The 27,696-nt window shown below is 42.4% G+C and overlaps 1 protein-coding gene across 1 annotated transcript in view; it reads left to right on the forward strand.

The window, feature by feature from the left end:
• LOC147022069 (protein spire homolog 1-like) overlaps positions 1–27,696 on the forward strand; it is a 78,482-nt gene that overhangs the window by 15,881 nt on the left and 34,905 nt on the right. Inside the window, exons 3-4 of the mRNA XM_085892639.1 lie at positions 15,065–15,268; positions 18,929–19,054. Coding sequence (XP_085748765.1) covers positions 15,065–15,268; positions 18,929–19,054 — 330 coding nt within the window. The remainder of the gene's footprint in view (positions 1–15,064; positions 15,269–18,928; positions 19,055–27,696) is intronic.

Below are 27,696 nucleotides of genomic sequence, written 5' to 3' on the forward strand. Positions count from 1 at the left end.
AGATATGCATCTGAACAGTTTGTTTTGTAGCCCACTAAAAAGCCAGATCTGCATCCGAACAGTTTGTTTTGTAGCCCACTAATAAGCCAGATCTGCATCCGAACAGTTTGTTTTGTAGCCCACTAATAAGCCAGATCTGCATCCGAACAGTTTGTTTTGTAGCCTACTAATAAGCCAGATCTGCATCCGAACAGTTTGTTTTGTAGCCTACTAATAAGCCAGATCTGCATCCGAACAGTTTGTTTTGTAGCCTACTAATAAGCCAGATCTGCATCCGAACAGTTTGTTTTGTAGCCTACTAATAAGCCAGATCTGCATCCGAACAGTTTGTTTTGTAGCCTACTAAAAAGCCAGATCTGCATCCGAACAGTTTGTTTTGTAGCCTACTAATAAGCCAGATCTGCATCCGAACAGTTTGTTTTGTAGCCTACTAATAAGCCAGATCTGCATCCGAACATTTTGTTTTGTAGCCTACTAATAAGCCAGATCTGCATCCGAACAGTTTGTTTTGTAGCCTACTAATAAGCCAGATCTGCATCCGAACAGTTTGTTTTTAGCCTACTAATAAGCCAGATCTGCATCCGAACAGTTTGTTTTGTAGCCTACTAATAAGCCAGATCTGCATCCGAACAGTTTGTTTTGTAGCCTACTAATAAGCCAGATCTGCATCCGAACAGTTTGTTTTGTAGCCTACTAATAAGCCAGATCTGCATCTGAACAGTTTGTTTTGTAGCCTACTAATAAGCCAGATCTGCATCTGAACAGTTTGTTTTGTAGCCTACTAATAAGCCAGATCTGCATCTGAACAGTTTGTTTTGTAGCCTACTAATAAGCCAGATCTGCATCCGAACAGTTTATTTTGTAGCCTACTAATAAGCCAGATCTGCATCCGAACAGTTTGTTTTGTCGCCTACTAATAAGCCAGATCTGCATCCGAACAGTTTGTTTTGTAGCCTACTAATAAGCCAGATCTGCATCTGAACAGTTTGTTTTGTAGCCTACTAATAAGCCAGATCTGCATCCGAACAGTTTGTTTTGTAGCCTACTAAAAAGCCAGATCTGCATCCGAACAGTTTGTTTTGTAGCCTACTAAAATCCAGATCTGCATCCGAACAGTTTGTTTTGTAGCCTACTAAAATCCAGATCTGCATCCGAACAGTTTGTTTTGTAGCCCACTAATAAGCCAGATCTGCATCTGAATAGTTTGTTTTGTAGCCTACTAATAAGCCAGATCTGCATCCGAACAGTTTGTTTTGTAGCCCACTAATAAGCCAGATATGCATCTGAACAGTTTGTTTTGTAGCCCACTAAAAAGCCAGATCTGCATCCGAACAGTTTGTTTTGTAGCCCACTAATAAGCCAGATCTGCATCCGAACAGTTTGTTTTGTAGCCCACTAATAAGCCAGATCTGCATCCGAACAGTTTGTTTTGTAGCCTACTAATAAGCCAGATCTGCATCCGAACAGTTTGTTTTGTAGCCTACTAAAAAGCCAGATCTGCATCCGAACAGTTTGTTTTGTAGCCTACTAATAAGCCAGATCTGCATCCGAACAGTTTGTTTTGTAGCCTACTAATAAGCCAGATCTGCATCCGAACATTTTGTTTTGTAGCCTACTAATAAGCCAGATCTGCATCCGAACAGTTTGTTTTGTAGCCTACTAATAAGCCAGATCTGCATCCGAACAGTTTGTTTTGTAGCCTACTAATAAGCCAGATCTGCATCCGAACAGTTTGTTTTGTAGCCTACTAAAAAGCCAGATCTGCATCCGAACATTTTGTTTTGTAGCCTACAAATAAGCCAGATCTGCATCCATACCTTAACCAAAATCTCGTCAGCTTTTTCTTGTCACCTTCCTATCTCATCCACCAAGTTTCGTCCAAATCCATTCGTAACTTATTGAGATATCGTGCTTTTTATAGTTGCTGGGCCCTATCTCTCAATGGTGAAGAATCGTTTGGAAAATTTTAGGATCCGGATCTTCGCCAAAATCCAATCAATTTATCCTTGTCACCCACCCAACCTGGCCACCAAGTTTGTCTGAATCCATGCATAACTTTTTGGGATATCCTGCTCACAGATAAGCAGGGATGAAAAACATAACCTCCATCCACCTTCGGTGGTGGAGGTAATTATATGAAATGATTTCCGTTGCAATTTCTCCAAGCATTCCCTCTGGACTTCAGTGAGGACAGAGAACCATGCATCTGGGTGAAGCATATTCTAAAGTTGGTCCTAACGTCCTGTAAATACACTGTTGTTAAATAGGAAACCGGGATATTGCAGCGTTTCAGTTACTGCAAAAAGGGTTTCTTTTGAAGGTTTTACACATGGCCTGTACTTGAGTGTCCTGTTCCAAGTTTCCTTGCACACGGATGCCTAATGGTTCAACACAATCTGTTTGGTTAATAACTGAGTCTCCAATTTTAAACTAGGCACATCTGCCCGGGGTCTTCGAAAACATGAAATAATGACTTGGCATTTTCTTGGATTAAGTCAAGTTGCTGCTGAATAGAACTTGTTTGTTCATTGTCACGATAAGTTTGACACAGTCACGTCGTCGGCATCCTTGGAGTGTAAGACTTCAGGGTTAGCAGAAACGGCCATCTATCACAGCTATTAACACTATCGGACTGGGTTTTTATGCCTTGTGGAACCCCAGCATTTGTTGTTTCCCATGTGGAAACTCCCCAGTTGTATCATACATCCTGGCTTCTGTTGGATTTAATAAAAAAAAAATAAAACTAGCATAACCTGCGCTCTGCGCGACATGTTGTGGTGGGTGTGTTTGAGAAAGGAACTGATGCAGAGTATCAGGAGTAATTTTACTTTAATGCAGTAAGTGGAATACGATTTCACTGTTTCAGAACCATTTTATTTACTTTTTTTTTACCATGCACCTCATATGGTCTTTGAGATAATGTAAGCCGAATATCACGTTACTCGAGCGCAGAACAAAGTCGAAGATAGCGCGACACGAAACCACAAACTCAGAAATAATATACAAGATTATAGATCAATGAGATAATGGATAGTCTACCACCGAGGTTTATGGATTTATTAACAACTAGAAGGGCACTCGGTAGAGCGCGTACCTCTGCCACGTGATGCCTGATCCATGAGAACATATCGGGCCCAATCAAAACATTTTTGAAATATCAGACTATTTATCTTTTTTCGCCCAATCTATCAATGGTGAAGAATCGCTTTGAAAATTAAATAATTCTCGCATCCAGATCTTCACCTAAATCGAATCAATTCGCCCTTGCCACACACCCAAACTGCCCACCAAGTTTTGTCCCAATCCGTACACAACGTTTTTGAGATATCGTGCAACATATCATTTTTGGCCCGATCTCTCAATGGTGAAGAATCACTTAAAAATTCTACTAGTCGGATCTTCAGCAAAATCTAATCAGTTCGTCCTTGTCACACACCAAACCTGTCCACGAAATTTCATCCAGATCCATCCACAACCTTGTGAGATATCCTGTACACAGACAAACAGACAAACAAACAGAGAAGGGTGAAAACATAACCTCCTTCACCTTCGGTGGCGGAGGTAACAATATGGTGGCTAACTATATCGAAGGCTTTGCAAAAGTCAATGGCAACCAAAACTGAGGAATGTAGAGGTTTAGCAGTTCCCTTAAAAATGTCATCCAGTATTTTAACTAAACAGTGGGTTGTGGACAGACCCTTAAGACAACCAAACTGTTGAACATCAATACAATTCCTGATTTCCTCAGATATCCAATTTACAACAAAATCCTGAACAACTTTGGAAAATAAGCATGTGAGTGAAATTGGACACAAATTGTCAAAATTGTGTGGTTGAGATTTCGAAATCGGTGTGACATAAGCAGATTTCCAAATGTCAGGTAATACACTTTCAGGAAGTGAGCAATTGAATGTATCAGTGAGAGGGGAACGCAATTTGCATGCAAATTCCTTTATAATACGAGGCAGAATACAGTCTGGTCTGCCACTCTTATTAATATTCAGTTTCTTGAAAACATCCTACGGAGACACTGAAGGTGGTGGAGCAGAAGGAGGAAGGTAGGTAGGCAGGTGAGTGAGATAATCATGGCCTTTGTTGTCAAAGATGGCCATTCAAATGTGTAACAACCTGGGAACATGAATTTGTTTTTAGTGTAGGAGCTGCAGCCAAGACAACAACTACAATGAGATAGCAAGCAGTGCAACCTGGCATCGAGTGGCCCAGACCAGAGCACTTTCTACCCACTATTTTGGGCAGGAATTTGTAATGTGTTCATTGTGGCGGCGATAACTCGCCGACTCTTCGCGACCGTTGCTCGCAGACAAGTCCTCCAGTTTCACGTCCATCTGTGGGGCGGTGCACACATCGATGCATCACCCTGTATGCGAACCACCAGGATGACAGTTTAAAGCTGGGCAGAGATTCAAACCCAGGCTAAGCAGCTCACAGGTAAGTGCGCACACCTCAAAACTATCTTGGAAGTCCAATGGACTCGTATAGGCATGAGAATAGCAAAACGTACTGGAAATTATATCGTGCTACCTTCTGTCAGAACATGAGGAAACTTTAGTTTGTAATGGTTGATCATTTTAAGTCCTCTTTTTTATTTATTTATTTATTTATTTTTACTGTTGTCTCGAGCATTCTTTCTTATCCATGATTGGCTTTGTGGAAAAAATCCATTTTATTCAAATATTCAAGCCGATGTGCACTCCTTCACTTGTAAGAGCAAAATGAGTTGCTGCAGGTGAGCCATCATACTTGTGCTGGTCCGACATCATACGATTGGGATACTATTATCTATTCCATTGTCCTTAAACAGTTTTTTTTTTGTGTTTGATGAAGCGATACATTTTTCCCCATTGGCTGACTTACATTTGATCTGTTCGAAGCCTCAAAAGCCTCTTTTTATGAGAAAGTCACCAGACTGTGACACAATGGTTGGAGTGTCTGCTCTGAGTCTGCGACATTGGCAGTTTGACTCTGACCCCAGGGAAGTCATACCAAAGAGTTAAATAATGATGCATGATGCTTCCTCGCTTGATGCTCATCGTTTAAAGGATAGAGCATGAATGAACCCCATGCGTTTGACATTCCATCGGGAGGGGGAATATTCGAAATTGCCACGTTGACGAGAGAGAAAAGGGACCGACAATTGTACTCTGAGTGCCCCGGGAAGTCGTGTTGCTTCCCACGAGGTCGGCGGTATGTATGTGTGATGTCAGTTCTGGTGTTGTCTCATCCGTTTGTTTGCATCTGCGTCAGTGATTTATGTTGCAGCTCCTTCCTCCACGAGCGTTGTACCACATATAAATAAATAAAATAGAAACACGTTCATCCATGAGCCGAGACTGTTCACAAAGAAGAAACCATGAGATATTTTTGTGTCCACATAATTGCAGAACTGAGCAGACTCTGTGGTGTAATGGTTAGAACGTCCGCTCTGAGTCTGGGAGGTCGGTGGTTCAAAACCCATCCAAGTCATACCAAAGACTTCAAAATCATACGTGCTGCTTCCTTGCTTGACGCATCGGCATTTTCAAAACGAACAACGTTGGGAAGGCAATGGCGTACCGCCTAGTGTAAGCCTTGCTAAGAAACTTCTTTGGCCGACGCTCTGTAAAGAGTATAGCACAGTACGTCAAAATCAAAAACATTGAAGAACTGCATGTTTGATAATGTAATACCCGGAAGCGTTGTTCCACGTTGGCAATTTGTCGGGTATTCCTCTCCAATTGTGAATACAGTTGAAGGTGTTAAAAACACTGAGCGAGTAAGCGTAACAGCTGAACTGTTCCATCCTCCCGCAAGATGCATGTTCAGTTGTCCGGTTCTGACATTTCAACATTGCTATTTGGTGCCTTCAGGGTAGTGTTGTATCTGGAAGTACTGCATTCAAGTTTATTTGCCCCCAACTGGGTGCCAGCCTGGCTGGGAGTTTATAATTTGCATCCTGTCCGTCTGTCCGTCCGGAGCCTCCACTCAAAAATGATTGGACGCATTTCTTTCACATTCAAAACATGCATGCAATAATATTTGGGGATGAGGTACAGTCGTGACCAAAAATATTGGCACCCTTGTACTTTTTTTCAAATTGCTCACAATTATCTTGAAAAATAAGTTGAAATTGACGAAAGTATTTGGTCTCCAGAATTCTTCATGTCACTGTTAATATTATAGAACCTTTTTAAAATTATTATTCTGGACTTAATATTGTTGTGGTGCCAGGTTCGGTGGCGAGGAACGACCGCGAGACGGAGCAGTAGGGCCGTCTCCCACTGAACACCCGGAATTAAAAGGTCGTCACCCCGATAACTCCGGAGTCGACGGGTCACTTAAAGGACCGTGGTCGCCAATATTTTGACGGCGTGAGGTAGGGTCCACTTGTCTAATTCCAATTTACCTAAGTACTCACGCCATCGAGCTACCGGGGAAGTCACACCCTCAACCGACTCTGTCCGAACCGAGTCTCATGTACCGACTCGGGTCCGGTGTAACCGAGCGGGAGTTACCAGAGCCATGCCGGTCCCAATGACAACTTTTGGCACAGACGGCCTCACTATTTCTCAAGCCCGCACCGTGCTGGGTCAATGGTAGAAATGACAGGCAATGAACTGGAACATTTAACAGGAGGGTTTATTTTTCAGCGAGGGAGACACAGAGCAGCCTTAGCCACAAATATAATTTGCAATGTACAGTGAGCGAAAAGCACTTAACAATTCTACTTAACAAACTGGCGCCACACACACACACACACACCCAAAAAGAAATGGACCCCATCGGGTCTTTATTGGACCCTCCAGCCGAGGAGGATGGGTCAGCTGGGGAGTCAGAGTCTGGCCCGGTACCTGTCCGCCTCGTGCGGTTTCTTTGGCCCACACTTGTGGGGCTCGGGGTCCGTGGAGGGAACGGGGATCCCTAACTCGAGCGCTCAAACAACCCACCATGGTGGGACTCGAACCCACGATCCAGAACCAATGAGCGCAGCCAGGATCCACGAATGACCCAGCCAGCCTCGAACGACGTTCGACCACCACGAGCACCAACATGACCAAGGAACCCTGGAAAAGATCGACTCAGACCGACTCAAAGAGGCTCACACACCCAAAGGACCGACAAGACCAGACCAACGCTTCCTCACCGCTCGCTCTCTTCTTATCCCCCCCCGCCCCCCCCCCCGCGAGTGGGGGGAACCGCTCTGAGGTAACTTGCCTCTGGATTGGTCGGGGGGGGCATTCCATCTCGCTGGGGCGGGGTTAGTCCTGACGTGATCTCACCCCTGATTGGACGAGAGGAACATTCCATCTCACTGGGGCGGGGTTGGGGCTGAAGCGATCTCACCCCTGCCTATGACCATGGCCTCAAACACGTGCGTAATGGCGCTGAAGGAGTGGAGGGGATCGATGTACAAAACTAACTATAAAAGAAACTCGCAGCGCACACATGAAATTCCCATTGGACATAAGGGACGGGACTCTAACTATAAACACATACTTATCGAAATAACAAAGCTTAGGGACTGCTGTCTGTTTGTGTGCAAATGGCTTCCAAATCTGTAACAATATATCCTTTTAAATCAGAAAATAACAAGAAATGGCATTGATAAAATTGACACCCTCGACTTGATATTTGGTATCACAGCCTTTTGGCAAAATAACTGTAGTCAAGCGCTTTTTATAGCCATGAATGAGCTTCCTACACCTCTCTACGAGCAGTTTGTCCCACTCTTCTTGTGCAAGCTGCTCCAACTCTCCCAGATTTGAAGGGTGCCTTCTCCTGAGTTCAAATCAAATTGAAGGGTCCTGAGTTCAAATCCTGCTCAGCTGTTGAATTAATACCAGGTGGAGTTAACTCGGCCTGTCATCTTTCCGAGTTCAGCAAAATGAGTGCCACCATGCTGGTATACTGTGTCGGAGTGGTGACCCGTCCATGATTGTGCCCAATAGCCAAGGCGACTGCTTCGGCAGCACCAACGCTCTGCATAGAGTATGGTCCCAATCTCGTCCTCCTCCTTTCTTATGTCTCTCTCTCAGCAGTGGGGTCCTCCTGGGTCTCCTACCATAGAACCCCCTTTCATCGAGTTGGTGACGGATGGTGCGAGTTGAAACTGTCGTACCTTGTGTCTGAAGGTCAGCTTGAATCTGTTTGGCAGTTGATCGAGGTGCCTTCTCTACCATTTGAACAATCCTTCGTCCCAATCTTCGATCAAGTTTTATCTTGCGGCCACGTCCAGGGAGGTTGGCTACAGTGTCATGGGCCTTAAACTTTCTGATAACATTGCGTACGATGGACATAGGTACATCAACGTCACTTGAGATGGTCTCGTAGCCTTGAGATTGTCCATGCTTGGCTACAATCTTGTGTCTGACCTCCTCAGACAATTCTCTGGTTAACCTCCGCCATCTTCGAAGATGGATGGAAGTGAGTTTTCACCCCCTTTCTGTTTGTATGTTTGTGTTTGTGAACAATATTACGGAAAAACTCCTCGACGGATTTCGACGAAACTTGGTGGTGGGGGGGGGGGTGTTAGGTATGGTCCAAGGATCATGCCATTTAAATTTGGACTTGGTCCCCCCCCCCAAAAAAAAAAAATGTAAGAGAAATTTTTTTTTTTTTTTTGCATTTCTACATGTTTTAAGTGATTTCCAACCCCCCCCCCCCCAAAAAAAGTTTTTTATCCCCCTCCCAAAAAAGATTTTTTTGGCATTTCTACATGCTTCTACATCCCCCTCCCAAAAAAATTGTTACCCCCCCAAAAAAAAAATTGTAAGAGAAATTTTTTTTTGCATTTCATTGCATAAGTGATTTCCAAACCCCCCTCAAAAAAATTGTTACCCCCCCAAAAAAAATAATCGAGAAATTTTTTTTTTGCATTTCTACATGTTTTAAGTGATTTCCACCCCCCCCCAAAAAAAATTGTTACCCCCCAAAAGAAAAACTTTTTTTTGCATTTCTACATGTTTTAAGTGATTTCCAACCCCCGCCCCCCCAAAAAAAAATTGTTAGAAAAAAGAATTTTTGCAACTTTTTTTTCAACAAAATTTCGAATTTTTTTTGCATTTTTACATGTTATTAGTGATTTCCAACCCCCCCCCCCCCCCCAAAAAAGATGTTGGAGAAAAGAACTATAACTCTGTCAGCACTGTTGACATCATATTTAATGAATAAGATATAAGGTTCACTTGAGTGACCCAGCAGTATTGGCGGCGGAGGTTTTGCACTCTCCTGAGCGCTCCCCCTCTAGTTTTCATTGTTTTCTCCATGCACATTGTGGTACACAAAGTGATGCAAAACAGCAGAATGATGCAAAACTATTCAAATCAGTTGAACGAGTGATTTTTTTATATATATTGCAGACACCTGCAACCCAGCACAGGTGAGTTCAATTCCAAAGTAAAGGAGAATCACCTGCTTGAAATCTAATTATTTCTAACAACTTTGAAAAGGTGCCAATAATATTGTCCGGGCCATTTTAGGATTTCTATGTGTAATAGACTAAGATTTAATAATTTTTTCAGCTTTTTTTGTTTTATTCCACTGCAAACCAAAGAAATACAGATGTGGATCACAGCATATTTTTAATTTCAACAATTTTCTGGAAGAAATGTTGCATTATTTGAAAAAACTGCTCGGGTGCCAAAATTTTTGGCTACAACAGTACATCATATTATTTTGGGATCAGAGCAAAATGTCATGGGATACACAATTATATTTCCAAATTTTGTGGGAGCATTAGCTCTACAAAGAATATTCAGGCTGGATTCTCACCCATAATTGGAGGATTGCCACCTTGAAACACATTTCCTCCAATTACAGGTGAGATGTTATTGGGCTTTTAGTATTTATATGTTAATTGCTGTCAGCATTGCACTTGGTATATGTTTGGGAGCCTCGGTGGTGTGAGTTTCTATCTCCGCTGTCACTGTTATTTGTTAATAAGCGTTGAAACTGGTCCGGCAGATGATGGGGTTGTGTAGCATTGGGTTTTTCAAGCATGCCTTACCTTTAATTGTCTGCATCTGTAGAGGAACCCAGGTATGGTTTAAAACAGGAAAGGGCTTGCCTTGTGTAGCTTTTTTGGTTGCTTTTATGCAGCCTTCTTTGCCTTGAAGGGCCATGTTGATTTTTTTTTAATGGGGGGGGGGGCTGCATGCATTCACTTCTATTTCAATTCTTCATTTGCATCTCTGTTTGAGTTTGACATTAGTTGTAACCTCATGTCAGCATGTGAACTTGACACACTGTTTTTCAGCATGGTAGGGATATCTCCTTTTCTTACAGGTGGAACCTATCACATATGTAGAGACTACTTGTCTCTTCAATTCTCAATGAATTGTTAATAAATAAATAAATAAATAAATAAATAAATAAAAGAAACAAGATGTAATATTGCACAAATCTCGTCAAGATAACTATCATCAATACTAGGATCTAAATGACAAAGGGCAGTAGGTTTACAAACTACCAAAGGGGATGGGGGGGGAGGGTGGTGGGTGGGTGAGGGTGGACAAACACAAGAAAGACAAAAACGGGTAACAATGGCCCAGAGAGGAAAATAACAGGAAAAATAATCAGTGTGCAGAAGAGATTGTAAATGTGCCTGAAGTAGTGATGGGCAGTGCATTTGAAAGACGAAGACAGGCTGACAGAGACAGAGAGACAATGCCACAATCGGGAGAATAAGGGGATGAATGGATACATGTCGGCAATCAGCCTGGACTCTGTGAGGGTTTCTCATGCATGAGGGTAATGCTTGTGACCTCAGGTGGCTTGGAGAGGGCAAGAGAAGTAAGATCAGATGTAAACTTGTATAAAATAGAGCCCACCAACCTACTACCAGTAGAAGAGTCCTTTGGAGTCAGCCTCCTGTTTTGAGATTCCAATGGTGTGGAAGTCCTTGTTTTTGACTGCCTCAAGAGGAGCAAGTTGTGGGAATCAGGAGCACCAGCCCAGAATGGGGAGCCATTCTCAGTGGAGTTGCATATTAAGGCCTTGTCCATTACAAAATAAAAAAACAGATCAGGAAAGTATTTGCTCGAAGGAGAATATCCAGATTCACCTTTAATGCCAATTTGGTGATAGGATCCTCCCACAAAGGGTTATGGCAGATAGTGAGGTCAACGAGTTTAGCGAACTGCACCTCTTTCAGTGGCTCTCCAGAGAAGTGAATTGGATAATTTGATTTCTGATCCTTGTTGAGAGCATGTGGCTCTCCTGTATTTTACGAGTATGTCACCTGTATTTTACGTCACGTTCCAAATAGCTGATCAGCAACTTATCTTGTCCACGTCTTGAAAACTACTTGTTGTGACAAGTGAATGAATCCTTTCATTACCTCTGCCACTGGAGGTGCACAGATGTTATGTTTTCACCCCTGTCTGTTTATCATGTTTGTTTGTTGGTTTGTGAGCAGGATATCTCAAAAGATTATGGACTGATTTGAATGAAATTTGGTGGACAGGTTAGGTGTGTGCCAAGGACTAATTGATTAGACTTTGCTGAAGATCCGGACACTATGACTTTTAAAGTGGTTCTTCACCATTGAGTATAGGGACAAAAATGATATGTCGCACGATAACCCCCTCTCCCTTCCACAGATCTCCTAATGTCTCTGTTCCCCACTTTTTTGTCCTTCCCTCTCCTGCTCCTCTTGTCTCATTGCTGAGAGAGTCTTGTCCCTTGCTGTGCGTTGTGTGTTAGCTCTCACACGAGCCTCGACAATGTATACAAGAAACAAGCTCGAATGAGCTAAGATCCTCGTCCTCTTAATGATGACATCATAAAAACGAATATGACGTCATTGTGATGTATCAGGTTTGCGATAAATTACACTGGTCTGCGTCATTTCAGAGGTCTAGGTTTTCTCAACGGTACCCGTATGCTCTTTGCATGCTGAATTTAGAAATGTATCATATTTCGCTCAATCAGGTCAAGTTTTTATGCTATCTCAAATTTTAAGGAAAAAAAATAATCAAAATTTTTGTATTTTTAATTAGCATTTTTTTTAATTCAAAATCAGACTTACATTGACAGAAAATGTACAAACTATATATAAAATGATGCACAAGTACCGTTAATGTGTAATTCAACATTAAAAAGACGAAGGAAAACAGTGACTGCTGGAGCGACTGCAGTTGGGTGTTGCCAGAAACAACGATTTATCTATATTTTTCTGAAATTGAAATGAAAGTAATTGAGAAGGCACTTTCTTCCACATTAAGTGTACTTGTGTGTCATATGTATAGTTTGTACATTTTCTGTCAATGTAAGTCTGATTTTGAATAAAAAAAATGCTAATTAAAAATCCAAAAATTTTGATTTTTTTTTCCTTAAAATTGAGATAGCAATTGAGAAAAACTTGACCTGATTGAGCGAAATTAGATACATTTCTGAAGTCAGCATGCAAAAAACATATACGGACCGTTGAGAAAACGTAGACCTCTGAAAAAATATTTCAAATGCAGCCCAGTGTTATCTGTGCTAATGCCTGGCTTGATTCCCGCAAACAAAATTCAAACAGCTTGCCTAGTTTCGGAGATAATGGTATAGGTGATTTCCATTAGCGGCGATATTATGATGTCAACTTTTTTCTAGGAAGAATTTCCAAAATCGGAGATGGTTACTGCCTGCGCGTGGGCTTTCTGCATATACATGGCAAGTTTCACGAAGATCCGATGAAAACTCTGGGTTGTGAAACCAAAAATGTCAAAAAATACGAATGTCGTCATAAAAATTGATATGACGTCATAGTAATATATCATATGTGCGGTAATTCATCTCTGCTAATGCCCTGTTCGATTCCCGCAAACAGAATTCAAAAAGCTTGCCGAGTTTCGGAGATAATATTTTGGGCGATCTACATTAGCGGAGATATTTTGACGTCATAACTTTTTTTCTCGGAGGAATTTTCAAAATCAGTGATGGTTACTGTCTGCGCAGGGTATTTTTACATCTATACGCCAAGTTTCAGGAAGTTTTGATGAAAAATGTGGGCTGTGAAAGTCCACAAGAACAACAACGTGAGTAAGATTTGTAGATCCTCCACGAGGATCTAAAAACTATAACGATAACTTTACGATAACTTTTGCCACATATAACCTCCATGCTGGAGGAAGAATTTGGAGAATCATTCAGATGGCAGACAAGTAATTCGTGCAGTTCTTCAATTAAGGCATCCCATGGAACATAAGGAGAGCAACTGCACAGAAGCCTTTAATCAGTGAGGGGTCTGTACATGGTGTCGTTTGGTGCTCCGCAAAGAATGACTATCTCAGAGCTTCGACATATGGAAGCTGGTTTTGTGTTCAGCATTCATTCCAGGTAAACATTGTTTACATCTGACAGCAGGGTTATTAGGATGTGTTGGAATGTCATGTACACTCTCGATGATTACCAAACGGACCAAACTCGAGGAACACGATGTGAGCATGGGAGTAACTTGAGAAATGGCAAATAATCCTAAGTTTCATCCATTTAAAAAATAAAATAAAATAAAAATTCCAAAGGGTCGAGGTCACATTTGGGGCTTGAGAAACCCTGATAAGATACAAAATGGATACCTGTTAAGACTTGTGCATCCCAATAAAATAATTAAATATCCTGTGACATTTGGTGGGATACAATGGTATGAGTGAGTATTTGTGTGTGCCTTGTTTTCTCAAAATGGCAACTGTATCATTGCTTCATTATCTTGCCAAAACGAAGTTTTGCAAGATATGTTAGTCAGCTTGTATGTATGTTTGGTTTTTTTTTTTGGTTTTTTTTTTGTTTGTTTGTTTGTTTGTCTGTAATCACGTATAAAAAAATTCTGCAGAGCACAGTTATCATCGGAAATTTTTGTAACTTCGCATATCAGAGGCCTATAAAGGTCCCTTTCAGTGCACAAAATTTTGAAGGTCAAGGTCACTTTGGCGCAAATCAGGGGAGTCGACGAAACCCTTATTTTTTGAGTAATTTTGATCGGATCTTCTTCAAACTTCATGGGAATATAGTTCATGGTCTGGTGCTCAGCTGATTAATTTTTGGTGGCGATTGGCCTTGACCTTCATATGTTTTTTTTTTTTTTTTTTTTGGTCTGTAATCACGTATAAATCACTCTGCAGAGCACAGTTATCATTGGAAATTTTTGTAACTTCGCATATCAGAGGCCTATAGGAGGTCCCTTTCAGCGCATAAAATTTTGAAGGTCAAGGTCAAAGGTCAAGGTCACTTTGTCGCAAATCAGGGGAGTCAACGAAACCCTTATTTTTTGAGTAATTTTGATCGGATCGTCTTCAAACTTCATGGGAATATAGTTCATGGTCTGGCGCTCAGCTGATTAATTTTTGGTGGCGATTGGCCTTGACCTTCATGGTTAGCGCCTCAGGTCAAACATATTTGACCCCAAGGTCAAATTTTCAAGTTTTAGGAACCATATCGTGTAGTACCTCAAATTGAACACCTCGATGAGTGCTTTCTAGATATGTCAAGCTTAAGACATTATGATGTCATTTGGTGACGTAATGAGGCAAAAGCATATTTTTCATGGTTACTTTGTAGAACGATTCTCATCGGAATCTCTCGTAGGCAGATATTCCTCAAGGAGTGGCTCCTGGTGAATAGCAGCTCTGTTCACCTCAGTGTGACCTTAAAGAAGTCACACGTGGTCACCTTTTGGCAAGATACGGGTCACCCTAAGGGTGACATTGGTTTATTTATTTATTTTTTGCTTTTATTTATTTATTTTAGAATGTAAGTCGCCTTCCTCGCTCAGGCAAGTGAGGGCAGGCCTGAATCGCATTTGTTTATGACAGTCAACATTTAATGTGCTTGAATAGCGAGAGTACAAGTCTTATGTTTCAATGCAAGTTGAATGAAAATTTTAGAGGCCAATGTTCTGTTTGGGCTTTCTTTTCAATTTTCCTTTCTTCACTCTATTCTTCCTTCTTGGTCCCCAAATTAATTTGCCCCTTGATCACCCCAACACTCTTGCATTGCCATGCCACTCATTTTGCTCAACGTTATAATGCTCGTTTATCATCACCATTCTAACCCATTTCCCTCCCCCATGGACTATTGCCATCAGCTCGTGGAATGGCTCGGCTTGGTTACGTACCGTGCTTTGGACTGGGGCTTGAGCGACGATGAGGAACGAGATTTGGACCCAACGCTGGAGTCGCTCATTGACTGGATGACAAGCTTGCGTGACGGTGGAGAAGACGAAGGGTATGAAGCTATAGATGATGACTACGCAAAGTGCTCGCAAGGAGCTCTCCACGAGGTCTTGAAGGTGCATTTCACTTATATTTCCCACTTGATTATGAACATTACCTTAAAAGGAAAACTCACTCTTATTTCCAGCCGTTGACATTAAAGCAACTTTATTTTATATACAGACAAGCATATACTGTATCTCTCGAGAAACATAACATGGATTTGTATTTTCCCACAATTATAATAGTCATCGATACTTGTGTACAAATGTGGGGGTGGAGAGTTGTTTGTAAGAGCTGTTTATATTTAGCGATGATAAATGCTAACAAAGGGTCTGTGTTTGTCTGATTCATGGAGACCCTGAAATTCCCACTGCCTAGGACGAGTCAGTTATAAAGATTTATTTGCACCTTGATGCATCTTGCACCAGTTCTCTCTCTCCTCTCCTCTCCTCTCCTCTCCTCTCCTCTCCTCTCCTCTCCTCTCCTCTCCTCTTCTCTTCTCTTCTCCTCTCTCTCTCTCTCACATTGTTAATAAGACTTTATTAGTCATGTTCTGTATTTCGGTTCAAGTTTAGTTGCGATGTGGTTGGCCCTCTTTTGGGCCGACCATCTAGTTTAAAGCTGGCCTGCAACACCAGTGATTGACCAGGCATCCTCAGTCATTCTTATTCTTTTTTTGAAAAATTTGGACTACTAACAGCCTACAAGGCCTTTGTCCATAGCTCGTTGGGCTGCCTCCCCAGCATCATATTTGTCTCCGATAGATTCCAAGGAGTCCAAAGATCTCAAAATAATAGAAGTATCCCACGACGAGGCCAAGGCACAAGGTCCATTTCCCTCTACTCACCTCTGAGGCAGGTCGTTGGCCTGTTTTCTTTTTTACCACCCCTCCTCCAGTCGATCTCCATCTGCTCTTTCATCCCTCCGACCATCTCCAGCAACTCCAGCTTGGACGTGTTCTTGGAGTAACCTTTTCCTTTTTAAGTTTCCAAAATCCAGGCTGAAAGTACTCCTCAACTCATTTGTTCCTCACTTCTCCTGTCTGTAGAATCACTTTTCTAAGACTATTATCCCACTCTTCCCTCTAGAGCAGCGTTTCTCAACCTTTGATGGCCCATGGCCCCCCTACCGAGTCGCTTAACATTCGTGGTCCACTGCCCGTCAATAAAAGATGCAGATTTCGTTTGAAATTTATTTACTCAGTCTTAAAAGATAAATCAAAGTAAACATTTTTCTAAGCAATACAATCAATGAGACACTTGCTGTTGGGCTTGTCTGACGAGGCCTCTTATGTCCGGCTCCGTCTTGGACACAGCAAGGCGAATATCGTTCCCAAAGTCAAGACGGTTTCTGGACTTCGTTTTAATGGTCGCAAGGTCAGAAAATCCAGATTCGCAAAGATATGTTGTGGTGAATTGAATGAGCATTATGGATGCCTTCTTGCTGAGTAGTGGATACGCATCCTGAACAGACAACCAGAAGGTGGAGTGGTCTTCTTTGTTACTGAAGACCAGCTTCATTGCTTTTGAAACCTTCAACTCTGCCAGCTCCTCTGCTTCGTCTTCAGTAGATTCAATTTTGGCGTTAAACGGGTCTTTGTGCCACGGAACATCCAACGGTGCATCGTCGAAATACGATTTGAACTCAGCGGAGAGATTGTCGAGATGTCTAGTGATGCAATCTTTGATGCCGACGGGAAGCTCAATCCTCTGGGTCTGCAGGAGCTCGTCCAAGAAAGGAAACGAGGCAGTGGACCCGGCCTTGATTCGTGCCTGCCAGACTTCCATTCTAGCAGACAGTCCGGCAAGCTTGCCTTGAACGTCACTGACTGTCACATCACGGCCTTGCAAGGACTGGTTCATTTCGTTGAGTCGGCCGAATATATCGGCCAGGTAGGCGAGCATCATGACGAACTCTTCATTGTCGAAGTGGACATGGAGGTTGTTTTCGTTGTCTCGCAGGAAGATTTCCACCTCAACCCGGAGTTCATACAGCCGAGAGAGGCATTTCCCCCTCGATTGCCAACGGACTTTGGTGTGGAACAGAAGTCCAACATGTTCCACTCCCATTTCGTTGGCCAGGAGTTGGAAGAGCCGATGATTTTTGGCCTTCGCACGAATGAAGTTGATCACTTTGACCGCGACGTCCATGACTTCTAGAAAACGAGGTGGAAGAGTCTTTGACGCAAGAGCGTATCGGTGTCGCGAACAGTGGGAGGACGTCACATGGGGCCATCCGTTCTTCACAAGCGTGACGAACCCTCCTCTGACGCCGACCATTGCTAGGACACCATCAGTACAAATGTGCTTGAAATTCTGCCAACCGAGTCCATTAGCTTCAAAAAAAAGAGTCCACAATAGCTTTGATATCTGCCGCTGTCGTTGTGGTTGGTAGGGTATTGCAGAACAAGAACTCTTCCTTCATCTTTCCCTTTCTCTCGTAGCGAGCGAAGGCGATCAACTGGCTCTCCAGGGTGGTGTCGGTAGACTCGTCTAATTGAAGGCTAGCCTGGAGCGTGCTTTGTTTGATTTCGGAGCAAACTTGACGGCACACATCAGCGGCCATGTCGTCAATCCGTCGTCGGATCGTGACATTAGAGAGCGAAACTTGCTGGATGTTCTTTTTCGCCTCTGGTCCGATCAACAATTCCACCATTTTCTCTGTACATGGCTTGATAAGGTCCTCAGCAATAGTGTGCGGCTTCTTGCACTTCGCAATTCGGTATGCCACGTTGTAGCTGGATTGAAGAGCAGGTTTTTCTTCTGGCTGGAATCCAAATTTGGGAAGTGTCGCTTCACGGTCGTATCGTGATCGTTTCGCAGACAGAGCGTCGATATTATCTTCCTTCCTTCCGGGATGCATCTTGTCGCGATGGTTTGAAAGTTTGGAAGGACGTAGTGACGCATTTGACATCACGACCGAGCAGTGCAGACATTGCGCGCAGTCCACGCCATCTCGACTAACATTCGTGAATCCAAACTTGACATAGCTGTCATTCCATTTTCGGACCTTCGACATCTGAGAAAAAAATTGAAAAAAACAAAATTCTAACGTTTTTGTAAACATTGGTTTACGATGAATGCTCTGTGGGCTCCGCCTTCTCTTTTAAAATCGTGGTTAAACTCATCTACCCTTTTTACTTTGACACTATGACCAGAGACTCGTCACCTTAATTGTACATTACAAGCTTCTGCATTCTGAATCGCAGTTTTTCGGCGTCCGCTCATGCCCCCCCGGTCGAAGGGGCCCACGGGCCCCCGGTTGAGAAACGCTGCTCTAGAGCTTCAAGCAGGTGATACACCTCCATCTTATCATTTCCCATCCATACCCATAATATCCCCCCCCCCTCTCTCTTTTCCTGTTGGTTCATTCCCTTGCTTGTGATGACCAATTATTGCCCTGTCTGTTCATACTCTCCATCGTGATCACGTCATTTTCATGAGCCTCAATTCTGTAAAGAAAAGAAAAAAAGAAGTCATTGCAGCCTTTTCCAATATTTTTTTCAAATTATATTGTCAAACTAATCATAGCAGAGAGATGTTGTGCTGTCCCTTAAAACATTGGAAGTTCTCACCATAGTAAATTTCATGATGATCTTGCACTCGTGTATTGAACTTCATATCCCTGTGGAACCTGTTTCACAATTGTTGTAGAATACAAGGAATTCAATTGAACATAAATAAGTGTTTAATCATTGCTTGTTGATGTATGTTTTCATACATGTGTCCCTCCAGCAATGTGCTAAACACCTGCCTGTTCCACGGGAGGCATCCAGTCATTATCAAGCTGTGTGCCGTGCCCTCTTTGCTGAGGCTCTCGAGCTACGGACATTCCTCGCTCAGATTCATGATGCGAAGCAGGTAAGGCTTCTCTTCTTTTTTTTTTTCTTTCTTTTTTGTGTACAAAGTCTTGGATCGTGAAAGAGCAAGAACATAGAACAGATCAGGATGTAACAGAACAAAGGGAACAGTAGAAAGAGAGGGGGAGCACACCAACAGCGGGGTTGAGGGACAAAATAGAGGAGGATGTGGAGAAATAAGGGGTATTTGAAAGAAAGAGGGGTAGGGAAGGACAGATGGATGGAGAAGATGGATACAGAAACAAACTCGAAGGAAGGAAAAACTGGAAACATGGAAGGAGGTGGGCTTGGGGGAGTTAACAAGGGTGGAAACTATCCTGGTTTTGGATGGGGGTGATCTGAGATGAAGACCTGGAGGAAGAAATGAGATTGAAGAGAATGTGGAAGTTTGTTCCACAGGTGTGGAAAAATTAAAAGAGGAACGAATGAGTGGAGGTGAGTAATGATTCTGGATGTTGGGAGTTTCAACAGAAGAGGCTTGCTATCAGACCAAGTACACCCTGTAGAAGCCTGGCAGGGGTACCTAGCACGGAAAGGGCAGAGGGTTCAAGACCAGAAATGAGGCGGTAGAAGACAGACACCACCAACCTATCTGCAGTGTCAAAGTGATAGGCCCATAGACACAGCTTCATCGTGGGAAATTCCAATAATCTTGAAGGCCTTAGTTTCCGAGGTGTCAAGCTGAGCAAGGTGTGAGGCAGGGGCATCAGCCTGGAGAGGAGAGCAGTACTCCATCAAGCTGTTGATAAAAGCCTTGTAGGTAGAAAAGACTTCTGGTGTGCCAAGGAAGGACTTTGTGTGATGGAGGATGCCCAGTGTTTGACTAGATTTGGAGGCCAACTTTAAAATGTGGTTTGCCCACGAAAGATCATGGATGGATAGTAAGGCCAAAAACTTTAAGCGAGTGAACTTCCTCAAGACGTGTGTTAAAAAAAAAACTAGGTAGGAAGGTTTGCCAGACTGTCCTTTCGGAGAGAGATGGTGAGTGTGAGATTTGTCAGGATTGAAAGACGTATTCCAAGTGTTTGACCAGCTTGTTATTCTTTCAAGGTCTGAAGAGAGGGAAGAGGCTGCTTACTTGCCTATCTGAAGGATCAGGGATGTCACAGCAGAGGGTGGAGTCATCAGCAGACATACAAAGAGGATTTTCCACAGAGATCGTTAATGAAAAATAGAAATAGGACAGGGCCTACAACACTGCCCTGGAGCACTCCAGCCTTGACGGTTTTTGATGGAGCACTCCAGATTCCGTTGAGGGCCACGCCTTGGCTCTGAGAGTAGATGAAGTCAGTCGGCCATGTGTGGAGTTGGCTTTGGGTACCATAGGCAGAGAGTTTGAAGAGCAAGGTAGGATTCCAGACTGTATGTAAAGCTTGAGAAATGTGCAGAGAGATGGCCCTGATCTCATCTCTGACATTGAGGGCCTCCATCCTATGTTGGGAGAGTAAAAGCAGCATGTCCAAGGTAGACTGACCTTGTCTGAATTGGAGCTGATGAACTGAGATGAGGCCATAAGAGAAAAGGTCAGATTTGATATTGGCTGCGATGATCGGTGTCATCACCTTCCTGATAATTGGAAGTAACCTGATAGGTCTGTCGTTTAGATGATCAGTTTTTGTACCTTGTTTATGTAACACTGTGATGCTTGCTGACTTCCAAGCTGATGGGAGATGACCTCGTGCAAATTATTGGGTGAACACAGCAGAAAGAAGAACAGACCATTTGCAGAATCAGTCGAGGGATGCCAGAAACCTTCCAACTTACCGGATGCAAAAGACACGACTCCAGGGACAGTTGGGTATGACTGGAAAGGATGGATACAGAGAGCGAGGTATTGTGGACACAATATCTGGAAACAAACACAGAATTGAGGCATTTGGCCTTCTCACAAGCAGAGTTGGCTGTGGTGACATTTGAATGGAGGGAAGGGATGGATGGGGGAGCATACTCCAGAGACAGACTAAACAAGGTGCCACCAGGTTTTAGAGGAGGGAGCCGAGTTTGAAAGTTCAATCTTAAGGTTGGCCAGATGTTGTTTTCTGGCTCTCCTGAGAGTGGACACACACTTGTTGCAGGCTTTGTAGAATGATCTGAGATTGCCTTCGGTCGGATTTGCCTTCCGGTCGCTCAGAGAAGGCAACTTGTTTCAAGGCAACTGCCTCACCACAGGATTCAGTGTACCATGTGCAGGAAGAAATGTTGGATAACTGAAGAAGAGATGGGATGGATCTGTGTATAAGAGAGAGCAGGTTTCTGTGAAAGAATTCCCAGGTGAATTAATATCAGAGTTGGCAGATATAAGAGACCAGTTCAGTCCTGACGAGAGATGGCTGCTTGCAATCCCTGCCAGTCTGCCTGACTGAACTGCCAGACTCGCTGGTGCTGAGGCAGCCATCTGAGAATAGCCAGAGAAATGTTGACTCTCACGAGCACCTGATGAGATGAACCAATTGGAGCAGAGGAAGAGCAGAAGACATTAATGGGGAAGTTTGTCATCACCATGTCCAGAAGGGAGCATTTTCCATTTGCAGAAATCTGGGTCAGAAAGCTCACAGATTGTCAGCCCTACGGAGTCGGAGAAGTCCTTTGCTTTAGTGCCATAATGGGTGAGAGTGGTACTAAGACCCAGCCAAATGGCATGGTGACAATTGCAATCTCCGCATATGAGGAAGATGCATTTGGGATAAGTTGTTAAAAGTTTGTCCATGTTGTCTGAGAGATGTAAATGGAGGCGTCACTGTTTGGAGGATAGTACAACACAGATAAACAAGAGGTGGGAGTGGAGGTGAAGTCACTGCCAAAGGTACTCCTGGAGGGTTGGATTGTGAAAGAGCAGTCCATCGACAGTGAGAAATTGAGTTCTTGATGTAAAGTGCAACTCCACCACCAGGAAGGGCTTCAGACCTATAAAACCAGAGGACACAATAGCCAGGGAGAGACACGAAGGAATTGGGGACATCTTGTGAGAGGAAGCATTCTGTTAAACAGATTATGTCTGGTTTATAAGCAGCGGCTTGGATTGAAAGATGTGTCAGGTTGGATCGGATGCCTCGTCTGTTTGAGGTCCACACAGTTAGGAACAGGGAAGGAGGTGCTCTTGGCAAGTTGCAGAAATGTTGAAAGGAGTTAGGAGAGGTGCTGAGGGGGAAGCTGAGTGGGGATGGGGCGGGGAGACATTGAGAGGGGGTCGGCATAGGTGAAGATGGGAGAGGTTAGGGCAATATGAGAGGGTGGTGTGAGTGGTAAGCTTTGAGGGAGTGCAGTAAGAGACATAAAGTGGAGGGATGCTGGAGAGGGGGACACACACAGAAAGGGTGGGGTTGGAAGGATGTGGCAATGTAGGAGATGTGGCCGGGGGTACTGACATGGAGGAGTTTGACGCCGTTAATGGACATGAAATGAAGGGGAGTTGATTGTCACGTGCACAGAACCTCCGCAAACTGGATTTCTCATGATTCCCAGTCTGAATATACAGACACAGACATCATGGGAGGTGTGGTAAAATTGTTTGTTGAAGGCAAGAGGAAAGTGTTGCTGTAGGTACGAGAGGATAGTTGATGGACCAAGCGTTTAGGGGTCACAGGTTTGTGAAATTGGCCTTTTGAATAAGAATAGGAATAGATAGTAATGAAGAAAAGAACACGTGGGTTTTTCCTGCCAGAGAAATGAGGAAAGTGAAGCATTTTCAAATGCTATTGAAAGCTTTTAATGGAAGAAGTGCTTCATTCAATGAAGATTGGAGGTATTGAGAAAAGGAAGTGATAAAGAATGCAGCACAGGAAGTATAGGCAGATTGAGTTTGTGATTGATTAACAAAATATAACAGACACGACAGATAAGGTCCGGAAAACTTGCCTTGGAGGAACTGCGTGATCCAACTTCTCATGTGCACAGACCTGGAACCGGATCCAAAATATAGGGAAAAGGTTAATAAATATATATATATATATATATATATATATATATATATATATATATATATATATATATATATATATATATCTTCTATATCGTATTACTAAAACTCATATTGTATGTATGTATGTTCCCGAAATACAGCCAAAACGGTACATGATAGCACAAAAATTTTAGTGCCACCTTACTCTCCATTCTCCTGTGGTGTGCAGTTTCAAGTTTCGTTCAAATCGGGCAACGAAAAAATTATTTAAAAATCAATTCCCGATTCAGTCAAGTACTCTTTGGGAGAATTTGATCAATGCAAACAACCTCAGCAGAATAGTTCGCTGGAGCTATCTGTTTTTATTTTTTCTTGAAATGATTTATTTTAAAATCTCAAACATTTAGTATGGACAAAGAACGATTTATTTTTAAGTGTAAAATAAACATCGCCATTTTGATCTAATACTTCCGTGTTCATTAATAAATATAATTGTGTTTAGAAGATTACGCACAATAATTTCTTCGACTTTCTTTTCTCCAGATTTTTTTCTTCACATCGACGCGCAATATCAAGTTTCGTTCAAATCGGGCAGCAAAAAAAATTATTAAAAAACGAATTTCCGATTCAGTCAAGTATTCTTCGGGATTATTTGATCAATGCAAACAACCTCGGCAGTATCATTCGCTGGAGCGATGTTTTTTTTTTTTTTATTTGTAATGATTTTTTAGCTCGCCTGTTCGAAGAACAGAGAGCTATAGCGATACCCCTGGTGTGAGCATCAGCGTGAGCGTGAAAATGTTAAAGTTTTTGGTGCAATTTATTTCCTTTCTAATGTTTTTATCTTTCACACTATTTGTTACTGATTACAATATACAAATACATATATTGCTTTAAAATTATTTGGATCAGACTTCACTGCAATGCTTTATAAAAAATATTATTGGACTAGTCTTTTAAAAACGATAAATGTATAAACAGGCGAGCATTGATTGGGTGGCTTTGACACCAACTCTGTTTATCAACCGCTGTCACAACGGGAACCCAACGGGTTCATGGGTCGTCTAGTATATTTATAAAAAGACGCTTAAAAAAAAAAATTCCTCCAGTGTTCGATTACCACTGTGTCAGTGCATTGAGATATAGATTTGCAAGCCTGATAACTGCATGTATGGGATGGTAGGCCACCCTCATTGTGGCCATCTTCACCACTCTCCTCTCCCAATGCAATCTGATACGCAGAAGGCAAAAAAAACAAGCCATGCACACACTCTTCATCGCCTTTTAACGCAATGTTAAGGATGCAGGATGAGAAGATGAACATATGGGTCTGTTGTATTCCATATTGTGATTTGGGATGTGCAGGTTTTGTAAATTGTGGAGACAATAAGATCTCTGGGTGTTTAGATCAAAGAGCATAAACGGACATTTTGACTTGGCCAACCAGAACTGTTTGTCATCTCAATACATGCCCTTAACATCGGTCATAGGCCTCCATGGGATGATATCAGTATTTTAACCTCCATTCCAAACCGAACCAGACATCTTTTCTTGGAGACTTGGTGTTCAAAGGAGTCAGATGTTTCCCTTGCAGGAGAGATAATTGACATTCCACAGTCTAATAAGCCTATGATTTGTGGTTTTATTCGTGATTCGGGCAGAGAGGCCATATATTTTGAGTTGTTTCCTTTTCACTTTTTCCAACAGTGTCCATCTAGTTTCCACCTCATCACTCACGATATTCAGTTAGTCCACCATTTACTTCCATCGATCCTCCAAATATTTATTTTCATTGCATTTACAGAACCCGTAGTGTTCCATTTGCCATGCACATTGTATTTCCTCACTTCCAGTTTTCATACCGTATTACTGCTTTTTCAAATTGTGCAGGTAGTTTCGCATTCAAATTTGGAATACATTACTGCTTGCCATGTTTCTTTCAGCATTGCAAATATAGTTTATCCAATTTAATTGTTTTCATATGGTTTCCTTTCCATTCTATTGGTTTACTTGATCTGTCATTATTATTATTATTACGTAACTTGTCCACTCAGTTACGTTTTGTCTCTTCACGTGCACATATTCTGCTTATTCATTGGTTGCCTGTGTTGGGCCTTCCAAATACTTTGGAGATTATTTATAGTATTTATTGGGCTCCATCTCTTGTGAATATTATACATGATCCTTATGCACATGCACATCCTCAACCTACAACTGTTCTGCAACCCTCCTCCCCCAACAACAAAAAGGACCTAAAAACAAAACCCCCCAAAATGTATAAAAATGAAAAAATTGAATACATTTTTTAACCCCCCCCCCCCAAAAAAAATATTACATCACCCAATATGTGAAGCTCTTTTGTACCACGTGACTCACTCACTTGCTCGCTCGTTGACATAAATGTTTTGTACTTTCCTGGTGAGCTCGAAAGCTGAAATTTCACATACTGACATAACTCAAAGCCAATATCCCAGGAAATATCAAAACTGTCGGAAAATGACGATGGAATTTACACTCAAACTGGTTGCTAGGCAATGCCTACTCACCCCTTCCACGTCTCATTTTATAACTTTTGCCATATTTACATTTAAAATTACTATGGCTGTAAACTTTTAAATAAGAAGCTCATTCCAATCACTAATTCTTGATTATAAGAACTTGTTATTTCGCTGTTTACGCAATGAACCACATTTGTCTTCATCAAAAATATAAAGCTTGTCTTGTATATTAAAAATGTAATGAAGCTTCCAAACCCATTGGCTGGAGAGCTGGCTTGACTCCAACCTCAATTGTCAGGAAGAAAAATCATGTGCCTGCCATGTTGGTTTTTTGATAATCCAAAGATGTCTTTGGAAGTCTCATAATCTCAATTTCAATTATCCGAGCGATATAAAACCAAGATGTATAATGTATGCACACTAGAACGACACTCGGTAGAGCGCATACCTCTGCCAGGCTGAACAGTTTACATTTTGTATCTCACTAATGGGCCGGATATGGATCCAGACCTGAACCAAAATCCAATCGGCTTATTCTTATCACTTAACAAACTCATCCACCAAGTTTTGTCATCAACCGTCCATAACTTTTGGAAATATCGTGCTATATATTGTTTTGGCCTCATCTCTCAATGGTGAAGAATTACTTTTAAAGATTAAAAAACTCTCATATCTGGATTCAGATCTTCACCAAAATGTAATCATTTGGTCCTTGTCACACACCCAAGCTCTCAACCAAATTTCGTCTGAATCTGTCCACAACTTTTTGAGATATCCTGTTCACAGACAGACATACAAATAAACAAGCCGATAGGTGGCGATGGGTCGCCGAGCATGGAAACTATAAGATATAGAGCAAAATGGATGTCATATAGTGGATAGGGAATCATCTTAAGATTATGCAAATCAAATCTCATCCAGTTCCATCCACTGATAACTACTCGGTATCCATTTGAATGAAAAGTACCGAAAATGCGGTTTCAAATCGGAAATCCCCAAAGTTCGAGGGGGTGCTGTGGGTGAACAAAGATCTAAATCGAAAATGCGGCTCGATCGTTTGTGCACAATGTATTCCAGACGATTAATGTGAATTTTCATGACCATCCGACCATAACCCGAGGAGGAGTAGCATTTGGCGCGAAGGCACCTCCAGCTCTCGCATATTATCGATTTTTGCACTAATTGACCTTTGACCCCTGACCTAAGCGAAATTGGTCAATATGTCCTGAGGCAAAGTTGTAGTACTCATGGAGTACCATGAACCTGCAAAGTTTCATTCGTATCGATGCACTCACCTGGTCGCTAGGGGGCCTTCAATTTTCGCGCATACCCTAATTGTAGGGGGCGCTGCGGGTAAAGTATTCCATATATCACAAAAACCGGAATATATTTGATAGAGCATCACGTGTAGATCATTCGTGCCAAATCTCATAACCCTACGTGGGATAACGGCTTTCAGAATTGATTTCGCGTGAACGGTACCGATTTTGAAGGTTTTTCGGTTGTTGCTCGGGAACCAAAGCGTCCCTAGCAACCATCACAATTTCCAAAGCACTAGGTCATAAGGTGTACCTCCCACCCGAGTTTGGTCAAAATCCGCCCACGTTTACTACCAATTATGCTGATGACAAACGAACAAACATCCAAACAAACAGAATTACTGACAATAAGGGTCACCTATTTCGGCGACCCAACAGACGGGGGTGAAAGCATAACCTCCGTCCACCTTCAGTAGCGGAGGTAATAAGCAGTGGCTATGTTTTTGCTTCATAAACTGGGTTATTATTATTTTCAGGAGTGATTTGATGCAGCGATCTGGCCAACACACCACCCAAATAAAGGGATTAGCAATTTCTAGTGCACGTATGGTACACCCGAGTATTTGTGAAGCTTTCTCACCACTCACTGACTCACTCACTGATAGAAATGTTTAGTGCTTTGTGTGCTCAAAAGTGGAAATTTGGCATAACTCAAAGATGATATCCCAGGAAAAAATATCACGAAACCGTCGGGAAATTTCCGTCAAAAGTCGGCCCGTGTTCTCTCGCTCTGCTCATGGCGGATCACGTGATCCAAGACAATTGTACGTAACGTATTCACAGGCACGATCGCTCTCTGAAGGAGCTGGTGTTTCTCAGATTTATGGTGGTACGATTCGAGAAGTGCCTGTGGGTTTTTCGTCTATGGATATGATGTACATCAAGCGGTAGGAAGTTGTAAACATATATTGTTTTACTGATGGCGAAT

The sequence above is a fragment of the Eptatretus burgeri genome, chromosome 8 (assembly GCF_056783735.1).
Source record: "Eptatretus burgeri isolate ZD-2024b chromosome 8, Ebu_testis_v1, whole genome shotgun sequence".
NCBI lineage: Eukaryota > Metazoa > Chordata > Myxini > Myxiniformes > Myxinidae > Eptatretus > Eptatretus burgeri.